Below are 10,138 nucleotides of genomic sequence, written 5' to 3' on the forward strand. Positions count from 1 at the left end.
GACTATTACCCCTGCGGGTTTGTGACCCCAGGCTGGGGCTGGCACAGACGGAGCAGGGGGGCAGGGGCCTGGAAGAGTGCTCGTGGGGGCCGGGCACAGCTCTGCCCTGGGGTGGCAGGGGGCAAAGCCCAGCCCTGACTCGCGCCCATCCCCGGCAGGTTGAACTGCGGGCAGCGGCCCCTGTCATCGAGCTATGGCAACACACGGGTCGTGGGTGGCCACAACTCCATGCCGGGGGCCTGGCCCTGGATTGTCAGCATCCAGGCTCTCTCCAAGACCGGCTACGTTCACTTCTGTGGCGGGTCCCTCATCCACCCCAGCTGGGTGCTCACCGCCGCCCACTGCTTCACATCCAAGTGAGTTTGGGGGAGGAGGGGAATGCTCACACCCATACGCGGACTGGGAGAACCCCATGGGGATGGGGAGCCTGGGCTCCAGCCCTGATGCAGCCGGCGCTGTGCTGCGCTGTGGGCAGGTCGTTGTTCGGGCGGCGCGCAGTAATCGGCGCCACGCAGCTCTCCAGGCTGGGCCCCCAGGTCCAGGTGCGCAACTACCGGCAGGTGGTGCCGCACGAGAACTACCGGCGCAAGGGGCAGCTCAACGACATCGCCCTGCTGGAGCTGGATGAGCCCGTCCAGTGCAACGAGTACATCCAACTGGCCTGCGTGCCTGACCGCACCGTGGACCTGAACAAGCTCACCAACTGCTGGGTCAGTGGCTGGGGCTTCATGAAGGAGAAATGTGAGTGCTGGCAGGGCGCAGCCGGGACGAGATGCCCTGCCAGGGGCAGCGGGAAGCAGGCTCCGGTGCCCCAAGGGTAACGCTGTCTGCGCTCCTGCAGCCGGGGTCACGGCCGACATCCTGCAGGAAGCCCAGGTCTACTACATTGACTATGCCACGTGCAACAGCAGCACCTGGTACCGGGGGAACATCCACAGCAACAACATATGCGCCGGCCACAAGAAGGGCGGCATCGACAGCTGCCAGGTGTGTGGAACCGGCCCCTCCCCACACGGCCTCCCTGAGCTCAGGGTTGCCAGATGGAGCAGGTCTCACGCATACTCTGTCCTCAGTTTCTCCTTACCTCAACCCCTTCCTGCCCCCCTCACTGGCAGTCCCAGCTGGACGTATTCCCCCTGTGCCGCGGTGCCAGGGCTGCTGCACAGATATGGGCATGGGGGGCCAGAGCAGGCTCCCTAGACACATGCAAAGCATCCTCAGTAAGGAGTGGCCAGAGCCCTGTGAAGCAGGCTGCAGGGCTGCAATGTCGCTGCCACCAGTGTATACAAGTGGCTGCAGAATGTGTGGATGCTCTGGACCACTGAGGATAAGATGGGAGCCCGGGCCCCAGCTGCCCTAGATGCGTGAGTCCCAGGGGGCTGTGGAAGAAAGGGAGGGGGCCGCACAGTACCAAGCCACCCACAGGCAGCGCATTCCTGAGCCAGGGAAGCCTGGCTGCAGCTCCCCGGGGCAGGGGCATTGCTCTTCTGAGGTACCACCAGGGCCAGGACCTGCGCTTCCCCCATTGTCCGGGGTCACCAGGTCTCACACCCCAACTTCTGCTGCAGGGCGACAGTGGCGGCCCCCTCCAGTGCCGGGAGGAAACGTCTGACCGCTTCTGGCTCATGGGAATCACCAGCTGGGGGATGGGCTGTGCCAGGGCGCAGCGGCCTGGGATCTACACCCTCGCGCGCAACTACTTTGACTGGATCGTGGCCAACATGAAGCCAGCACCGCGGACGGAGACAAGCCCGGCCCCAGTCCCAGTGTCAGTCCCAGTTCAGATGGCCATGCCCACCTCGCAGTCGCCCCCTATGCAGCAGCTGCCGCCAATGCCGCTGCCACCAATAAATCAGAAGCCAAAACCAGGCACCTGTCTGTCAGGGCGGAGCAGCAACGACGATTTCTTCAAACGACTGAACAACTTCCTGAAGGCTGTGAAGGAAGACAAGCATTGAGAAGGGGGAAGAGCAGGGCACTGTGCTGGCCAGGGGCTGTTTCTGGGTGCTGACCGCTGCCCCAGGGGACTTTGGCACCCAGCCCTGCTCCACTTGGTGCCCCTGCTGCTGGAAGGGGAAGAGTAAAAGAGTATTTCTTGTGGTTGGCTCTGCCTCTATCCTCCCACATCCTGCCCAGAACCACATGGGAGCCATGAGGCACTGAGGGGACGCACACATAGCGCCCACCAGGCTGGAGGGTGGGGGGCGGCAGAAGGGGATGGAGATGGGGAAGGGGTGATGCAGCTTGCAGAGGGCTGCTGCACCTCCCACCAGGCCAGGGAGCAAGAGGGCAGAGCAGCTGGGCTGGAGCAGCAATGGGCAGGGCTGGCCCTCGCACCTGGCCCACTACCAGCCAACTACTCCAGGGCAGGCACAGGAAGGACAAGACACGGCGCTCTGCACAAAGTCCTTTAGTGTCAGTTTTTCTATGGCCTGGGCGGGACCCTTTCCTGCAGCTCCCTGCTGCGTGTTCTCTGCACTGGGGCAGGCCGTAGTCACATGTACATGCATCCCCTTCCATGTCCTGGATGCTCTGGAGTTGGGCCGGGTAGGGAAGTTCAGGCTGAGCCAGTCTCCCTGCCACAGACAGGAGCCCTGAGACAGCTGCGCCCAGAGTTACTAGGCCTGCAAAATCAGTTCTCCCCAGGCAGACACCGATGGTCCTACCCATCCCCCCTGGGTGATGGGCAGTAGCCTGAGGCAGGTCTGGGCAGGCTCAGGTAGAGGGGGGCTTCTCCTCGGGGCAGCTTTCCTCCTTATCCGACAAGTCTTTCCCCTTCTGCTGCAGGTCAAAGTTCTGGAAGGGAACAGGATGGGGACGACAAGACTCATGTGTGACTTGCCACCCCTGCTCCGCATGGTACTCCCAGCTTGGCCCCTGCCCCTCCACCAGACACCAGATCCCCCTGCCCCTGCTAACCTCACCTGCCCCTCTGAGTGGGGCTGGGGCAGCCCATGAGCTGACCCCTACCAGGGCACTACCTACTTCCCTGGAGGCAGCAGCCTGGGAGTGCCAGCCCCTCCAGGGAGCACAGGGTGCAGCGAACAGAGCCTGTCTTACCTCCAGCTCCCGCATGACCTCGTCCATGAAGTCCCCTGAATTCTGCTTGTAGGCGACGGCCAGTTTGATGGCATCGCTGAAGAGCTGAGGGAAGAAGGGAGTGCTTGTTATTCAGGGGGCGGCAGGGGCCTCCGTGCTCCCCCAGCCCTGGGGAGCCAAGCACATGACCTCCCCTGGGCCTTGGGGAGCCCTACCATGAATCAGGCCCCAGCCTGCAGGAGCCAACCAGAGAAATGCTCCTTCTTTCTCACCTCCGACCGGTGCCAACCCCCGGCCCCCCAGACCACACATTGCCCTTGGGGATGCCGGTCACACAGCAGCTTTACCTTCACGACATTGGTGCCGTCCGCAGCAGAGACAAAGTAGAAAGGCAGGTTGAACTTCCGGGCAAAGTTGAAGCTTTTCTGAGTCATTTTCATATCCGCTGGGAGAGCAGAGAGAAGTGACGAGTGAGGCACAGATGCAGCATCCCCCACAGCCCCGAGAGGGAGGCTGAGTGGCGAGGTGATAGCCCTGCAGAGTGAGGTTGGCTGGTGCTGGCTAACCTCAGCTGGCTGCAGGCAGGGGGCTGCTGGTCCATGGCTGAAGCGCAGACCTGACTGCTAGCGCGCATGGTTGGGGACAGTGGACACCACGAGCGTGAGTACAGCATACACTGCGAGCAGGCCAGACCTGTGTTCTGGGCCTCTGTTACTCCGTGAACCCAAAACATGAGAGGCCAGAGAAGGATCCAGCGCTTCACTGGGTAAAACATAGCCTGAAGAGTCCATCTCCAAGAGCCCTTGATACAGATGACTCCCTCCTGCACCCAGGACCAGGCCCAGCCCCAGCGGGCCAGAAGGGCCACGGCCTAGTCTGCACTGCAGTTTTCTTGGCACAGTTCTAGGTCCTTTGTGGTGACAGACCCTGGCTTTACACTGCCCTTTGTGGGAGGGGACAGCTTCTGCTACCACCCAGCAGCTGGCAGCAGGTGCTTGTGGACACTGCCATGTCCTGTTGGCTGCCGTGGTTTGTCTGGCAGCTGGTGCCCCCCCAGGGTGCACTTTGTGCTCGGATGGCCCACCAGCTATGCAGTGCTGCACGGTGCTGCCGGAAGGGCATGGAGGCACACGTGCCCTGGTAGCTGGGAGACAGTGGCTGCTGCTAGCAGAGACATGAGGCTGAAGGCCTCAGAGACGGCAAGACACTCACCGTCAATTTTGTTGGCCACCACGATGCAGGGGATCTCTGGGCGGAACTCCCTCAGCTCCTTGTACCAGTTGCTCAGGTTCTTGTAGGTGACCTTCCTCTGCACGTCAAACACCTGCCAGGACAGAGCACTAGTCTCTGGGCTTGGCGGCAGGTCAGCCCCTGGGCTCCCCCTGGGCCAAGCTCAGGCTTGGGACTGCCCCCCACCCTGGCTCGCAGCCAGTGTCTTTAACCAGGCAGCGTTCTCAAGCTAGGGCCTGCAGGGAAGACGCTGGGCTGGGCAGAAGCCCCATGGAGCTGCCCCATCACCAGCGGCTCACAGCAGCTGACAGCAAAAGTGTGAATGACAGGCCCCAGAAAGTAGCAAAGTATCATCCCACTGTGAAAAGCAAGCAGCCCTGGCCCCTGCGCTAGGCCAGCACCAATCTCTGGGTCTCCTTTGAATACCTGTCTTTTACAGTGCCAAGCAAACTGTCCCCCTCAATGCCAGAGGGGGGTTAGGAAAAGGCCTAGTGTGCAGGGATAGACCTGTCCAATTAACTAGCTCCATTAACAGTCTAGTAGGGGGAGGCGGCCTGGTAAGACATTAGTGAAGTGGTGTGAAGTTATGGATGACACTAAACTAGGAAGGACTGAAAACAGCATGGCCTGGGGACCAAACAGGTGAGAGCCAGGGCAGAAAATGTGTGTGGGCAAGGAAGACTGAGGGAAAAGCAATCTGAATGGGAGAGCAGAGGTGGGACACGGTGATGGCTAGAACAGGCCAAGGGAATGCAAGGCATCACATTCCAAAGCGAGACAGGGACGGGCTCTGACTGATGGCACCTGAAAGCTACAAAGGTACCAGACAGATGGTGCCAATAGAGCAAAAACAGAAAAGAAACTGTTTGGAACTGGGGGGAGGAAAGTTTAAAGAACTAAATGTGATTAATCTGCCTAAGGCCAGCTAGCGAAGGGAGAGGGACAGATGGAGGGGGTTTGTAAGCAGGAAGGGGAAATATCTGCAGCACAACAAGGGAAATGCACAAGCCAGCTGAATATCCAGGGAATGCGAGTACCGGCCATGGCCCTCTGACCAGGGCGAGAGGCATGTCCTTACCATGATACAAGCGTGGGCCTTGTGGTAGTAGGAGGCATGCATGCTCTGGAACCGCTCCTGCCCTGCTGTGTCCCAGAAGTCTGCAAGGCACAAGGACACAGTCAGCGTGCCATGACATGGACCAGCCACATCCTGCCCATGCCCAGAGCCTGGCCCCTGGCCTAAGCAGCCGTGCTCATTTCACCACCCTGCAGAGATGCTGCCGGTCCCGAAACCTGTCCAACCTTCGGTCCCAATTTCATCAGGGTAGGTAGTAACCACTGTAGGAAAGACTCTGTGGGCTGGATGGAGGAGAGGCAGAATGAGCAGTGCAGCATGGGCGTACAGGGTGAGCAAGGTGAGAAGCGCATAGACATATGGGGATGAGCAGGGGATGCAAAACTCATCCAAATGGAGCACTCCCATCTCCTGTACCAGAGCAGGCACTGCCCTCCACCCCGGCAGCCTCCCTGCCCCAAGAGGTCTGTGCCAACATCTCTACCTTGTTTCTTGCTTAATCTTTGACTTCAACTTCAAGGCCCTGGACCTAGTTACAGCTTCCCTGCTGGACTGAGCCCCCTGCTACTACAGATTTGTTGCCCATGCAGACTTTCACGTACCACAGCTGCACACGAGGACAGGGCTGCGCGCCCAGATCGGGGGCATATTCTGAAGTGATTCGCAATCGAAGAGAACTACACTTCATTTCCAAAAGGGGTGTCAGACTGTCAAGGGGACCCAGCAACTTCAGCACCCTTACCTACAGAGGAGAATCAGCAATGACACCCTCTCCCCACCGTGGACATCTGTATGCTGTGTTTTACCTGCCAAAGCAATGGAGCAACCTCACAGGGTGCTGGCCTGGCCTGACTAAGGGCACCAAATCGGTCTCCTGTGGTGCCCCACATGGTTCCAGCATCCAGAGAGGCTAAATGTAAACTATGGAGAAGCCAGAGACGTCTGAGCAGGGTACACAAGCCTGAACAAGCCTGTGGTGCAAGGAACACATCAGAGGCCTTGGCGTAAGTGCCTCCATCTTGTATACATCCTCCACTGCATAGAAATTAGGACCAACTTGCACAGCCAGAGTCCACAGTTCTTGCTGCTGTAACAGAAAAGTACTGGCTCAGGTGTTTAACTAGTCACACAACCCAAGCAACTGACACCCATGACAAGGAACAGCACTCTTAATAAGAGTCAAAATCTAATGGACCTCCCCTGAGGCCATCCTAGTCAGGCAGTGAAGTATTTGTCAAAAATTCTTCACTGAGGAGGCAAGGAGGTCTTCATGATCAACCCTTTTCATTAACATATGCCCAATTATGTTTTAGATAGATGCATTCATTAATAATTATGTGCATGCATGTGCATGTACATGCACGTGCGAGGCTGTAAACCTGGGGCTAGTGGGGAATCCCAGACCTGAACAAGAGGAGCTCAGAGCTCCTGCAGCTTGGCCTACACCCATCCTCCCAAATGTGTCTCCGAATTTCCACTGCCCAATCTGGATGCTAGCTAGACTGCTGTTCCACTTTCCAACAAAAAGATTCTCTTGAGAAGAGACAGGAGCACGCTCTTTATTCCAGGGTCCAGCTGACAAAGCAAACTCCCTGTGTCCCAGCCGGGGGATAAACGGCTTCCCTTATCGGGGACGCTAAGGTTAGCAAATGTTTCAAGGGAAGTGTTGGCCTCTTCACCCTGTGAGATCTTCAAAGCCCACTGAGAGACCAGACGTGGTCTTGAGCTGAGACCGAAGGAGCCTCTTTGCTGCCATGCTGGCTCAGGCAAACAGCTGTGTTGCCTAACCTGGTCCTGGCCCACAGTGGGCCAGCAGACCTGGCAGGACCAGCTCCTGTCTGCACAGAGGGAGATCTCAGAAACATGCTGCACTGGATCGAAGCAATTCCAGTGAAGGGGCATCCACCACAGCCCAGGGCAGCTGATCTGGGGCTCCATCACCCCCATGGCTCAGCATTTGGGAGCTATCTGTCATCTAAATTTGCATGGAGTCAGCTTCATAAACCACAGGGTTGGAAAGGATCTCACGGGTTGTTGGGTCCAGCCCCCAGCAGGAATTCCAGGCACAGGCCCATGTTGTAATCATCTGCCACCCTGGAGAGACCCCAATTATTAAACTTCTGTTCCCAGGTAAACATGTATCTGCTGTGACCCCTGCCCTTATCTTCTAACAGACTGACCTCCCCAAACCTCTCAAAATTAGGCATCACTCCCAATCCTACCTTTACTCCTGTGGCTCTTCTCTGAACCTCAACTGCTCAACAAACCTCTTGAATTGTGGAAGTACCCCAAAAACCCAGTAGCACTCACTCCACTGCAAGGAGCTGAGGTCATTATCCACCCTTTGTTTCTATCCACCTGGCCCCCACTTCTGTATTCAAAGACCACATTAGGTCTCTGACTGCAGCTCCACAGAGGCTCATGTTCAGCTGACTCTCACAACCCATCTTTTTCAGTCACTGCCCACGTGATGACTTTGCACCCAGCTGTTTCACGGCACATGCTTGTGCCCAGCTCACCAGGTGCTCCAGTCCACTCAGTATCAGTGACCTCTCCCTTCACTTGTCACCACCACTCTGTCATTGGACTACATTTTTTTATTCCACATCACTGACAAACACAGGGCATATCCAGCAGCTCCCCCCACAACCAGAAACATGCCGACTTCCCGTATTTCTCACTGCTGACAGAGTATGCAGATGGCCCAAAGCTGTGGGGTAGTAAGTCTTTGGACAATCTGTGCATGCTGCAAAGGTGCAGGGCTCCACCACCCACCCACCCCGCTCCAGGGATGGGGCTCATGGGCTTTTTGCCCATTTTGTAAGAATTTCTTAGCACTCCCAAACCTCAGCCCAGATCTCCCTCTGGCTCCTTGGCAATGATCTCCCCAGCCGTACTGACTGCAAGCTGGTCCCTGCCTGCCCAGGACAGCCTTGTGCCGCCTCTTCAGCAAACCCCAAGAGGGGCAGGTGGCACCAGGACTATCAAGGGAGTCAGTTCTCAAAGGGGACACAGATGTGGGGACTTTGGAAGGTGAGGGGAAATTAAGCCTCCTTGAGACCTCCTCTTGCACAACTCTGAGCCCCTGCTTTCCTCCCCTTCCTACTCCTGATCAGGGCCTGGTGCACAGGGAAGCGTGCAGCCCATCCCCCTGCAGCACAGGAGCAAAGCTGCCCATTCACGGGATGAGATTTCCTCACTGGACAGGTACCCCAAATCTCCTTGTGGAGATGAACGCAGCCCGAGAGCTGCTCTGAGATGAGAATGGCCGCCCTTGTTCCCGGCTTGCGCAAGGGGAAGGGGCTCAAGACCAACCAAAAGGCAAAGCCCCCCCAGACCCTGATTCACACTGGGGCCCGAAAGAACTTGGGGTCATTGCCATCGTATTCCCTCCCTACCTTCTTTGGGTGAGACGTGCTCCCCTCCAGGCCCTTGAGCTATGGGGGGCCTCTTCCCAGCCAGGCCTGAGCAGACCAGCTACTTTTACCGTTCCTCTTCATGAGCCCCTCCCTTCCCTCAGCCCCAGACCCCTTTCCCCATATTCCTCTGCACTCCTTTGTCCCAGTCCCTCTTGGCCCTGGGATGCAGGCTGATCCCACAGATCCCTGTTCACAAAACTCGCCTCGAGCCCCCCCTTGACGCATCCCTTCTGCGCTGCCCCAAGACGGCGCCGCGCCCTCGTCCCAGCTCCTGCCCATTGGACCTCACGCTCGCCCCTCAACGGAGCAACCCCCGGCACTCGGCAGCCCAGGAATCAACGATACCAGCGCGCAGCATCAGGAGTGAACCCCAGGGCTTCCGCCTGCAGCTGAGAAGACTGGGAGCACCCCAATCCAGGGATCCTGTCATGAGAACGGGGCAGGGGCTCCAGGAGGTGCTGGCCCATCTGCAGCGCAGCACAGCACTTACCTACAAGGATGCGCTTCCCATCCACACTGGCGGTGTGTTTGTAGAGGGTCAGAGCGAACGTTGAGAGCTGCTGAGGGCGGCTGTGCGTGGGTTAAGGAGGTGACAAATGAGCCTGTATCCCCTGCTCCGTATGCAGACACCAGCGCCCCCAGCGCCTGTCCCAAGTGATGGGGCAGTAGCCAGCATGCAAGGGGCAGCGTGTGTGGCAGCTGAGCCAAGCTGCTTGCTCTGCGGGACCTGGCGTTTCCACCGTGGACCGTGGCTGTGCTCCTGCTCCCCGGGGGGGCGGGGCCCACGGCAAACCCGAGACAAGACGGCGACCGGATGCGAGCCACCGGCACAGTGAAGTGGTGGGGCAGGAACAGGAGCTCACCAGCACTTAGGGAAAGCCCAGAAACAGCTCTCAAGCGCAGTGGTCGGCAACCTGCTGGGTCGGGGAGCTCCAGCGGCGTTTGGCGGTGGGGCCGTGCCCCACTGGCGGGGTCTGAGCGCGGCCCCTCGCAGCCCAGCCGGCTCGACCGAGCCCAGCCCAGCCCAGCCCAGCCCAGCGCAGTGCTGGAAGCATTGCTGCCGGCTCCTTGCGCGGGACCGGGGAGGACAGGGCGAGACACGGCCCGCTCAAAGGATACTACCCGTCCAGGAGGAACCGCTCCATCAGCCTGCGGACGAGACACAGCGCGCCCTGTCAGCGCAAGGCTCCCGCGCCCCTGCCCCTTGCTGCCCCGCATGCCCGGCGCTCACTTGGACTTGCCCACGGCGCTGTCGCCCAGGCAGATGATCTTCACGTTCTCCTCCGCGTCGTACTTCTCCTGCCCCGGCTCCAGATCCAGATCCGGCTCCAGCTCCAGCTCCGCGCGCGCGTTCCCGCCCGCCGCCATCGCCCCC

At 59.0% G+C, this 10,138-nt stretch overlaps 2 protein-coding genes across 2 annotated transcripts; one reads left to right on the plus strand and one right to left on the minus strand.

Annotated features, from left to right (window-relative positions):
- The first annotated feature begins 443 nt into the window (after positions 1 to 443).
- Positions 444 to 2,298, plus strand: ACR (acrosin). The gene is made up of 3 exons (XM_019509347.1): positions 444 to 741; positions 842 to 987; positions 1,569 to 2,298. The coding sequence occupies exons 1-3, from the start codon at positions 444 to 446 to the stop codon at positions 1,956 to 1,958; spliced, it is 834 nt and encodes a 277-aa protein (XP_019364892.1). The 3' UTR covers positions 1,959 to 2,298.
- A 97-nt stretch (positions 2,299 to 2,395) lies between these two features.
- Positions 2,396 to 10,132, minus strand: LOC109292301 (rab-like protein 2A). The gene is made up of 8 exons (XM_019509713.1): positions 9,995 to 10,132; positions 9,883 to 9,912; positions 9,254 to 9,333; positions 5,348 to 5,427; positions 4,252 to 4,363; positions 3,387 to 3,484; positions 3,061 to 3,144; positions 2,396 to 2,796 (listed from the first exon to the last, which is right to left on the minus strand). The coding sequence occupies exons 1-8, from the start codon at positions 10,129 to 10,131 to the stop codon at positions 2,716 to 2,718; spliced, it is 702 nt and encodes a 233-aa protein (XP_019365258.1). The 5' UTR covers position 10,132; the 3' UTR covers positions 2,396 to 2,715.
- Positions 10,133 to 10,138: the final 6 nt, after the last annotated feature.

This window comes from Gavialis gangeticus, unplaced genomic scaffold (genome assembly GCF_001723915.1).
Source record: "Gavialis gangeticus isolate Ggan-Ray unplaced genomic scaffold, GavGan_comp1, whole genome shotgun sequence".
NCBI lineage: Eukaryota > Metazoa > Chordata > Crocodylia > Gavialidae > Gavialis > Gavialis gangeticus.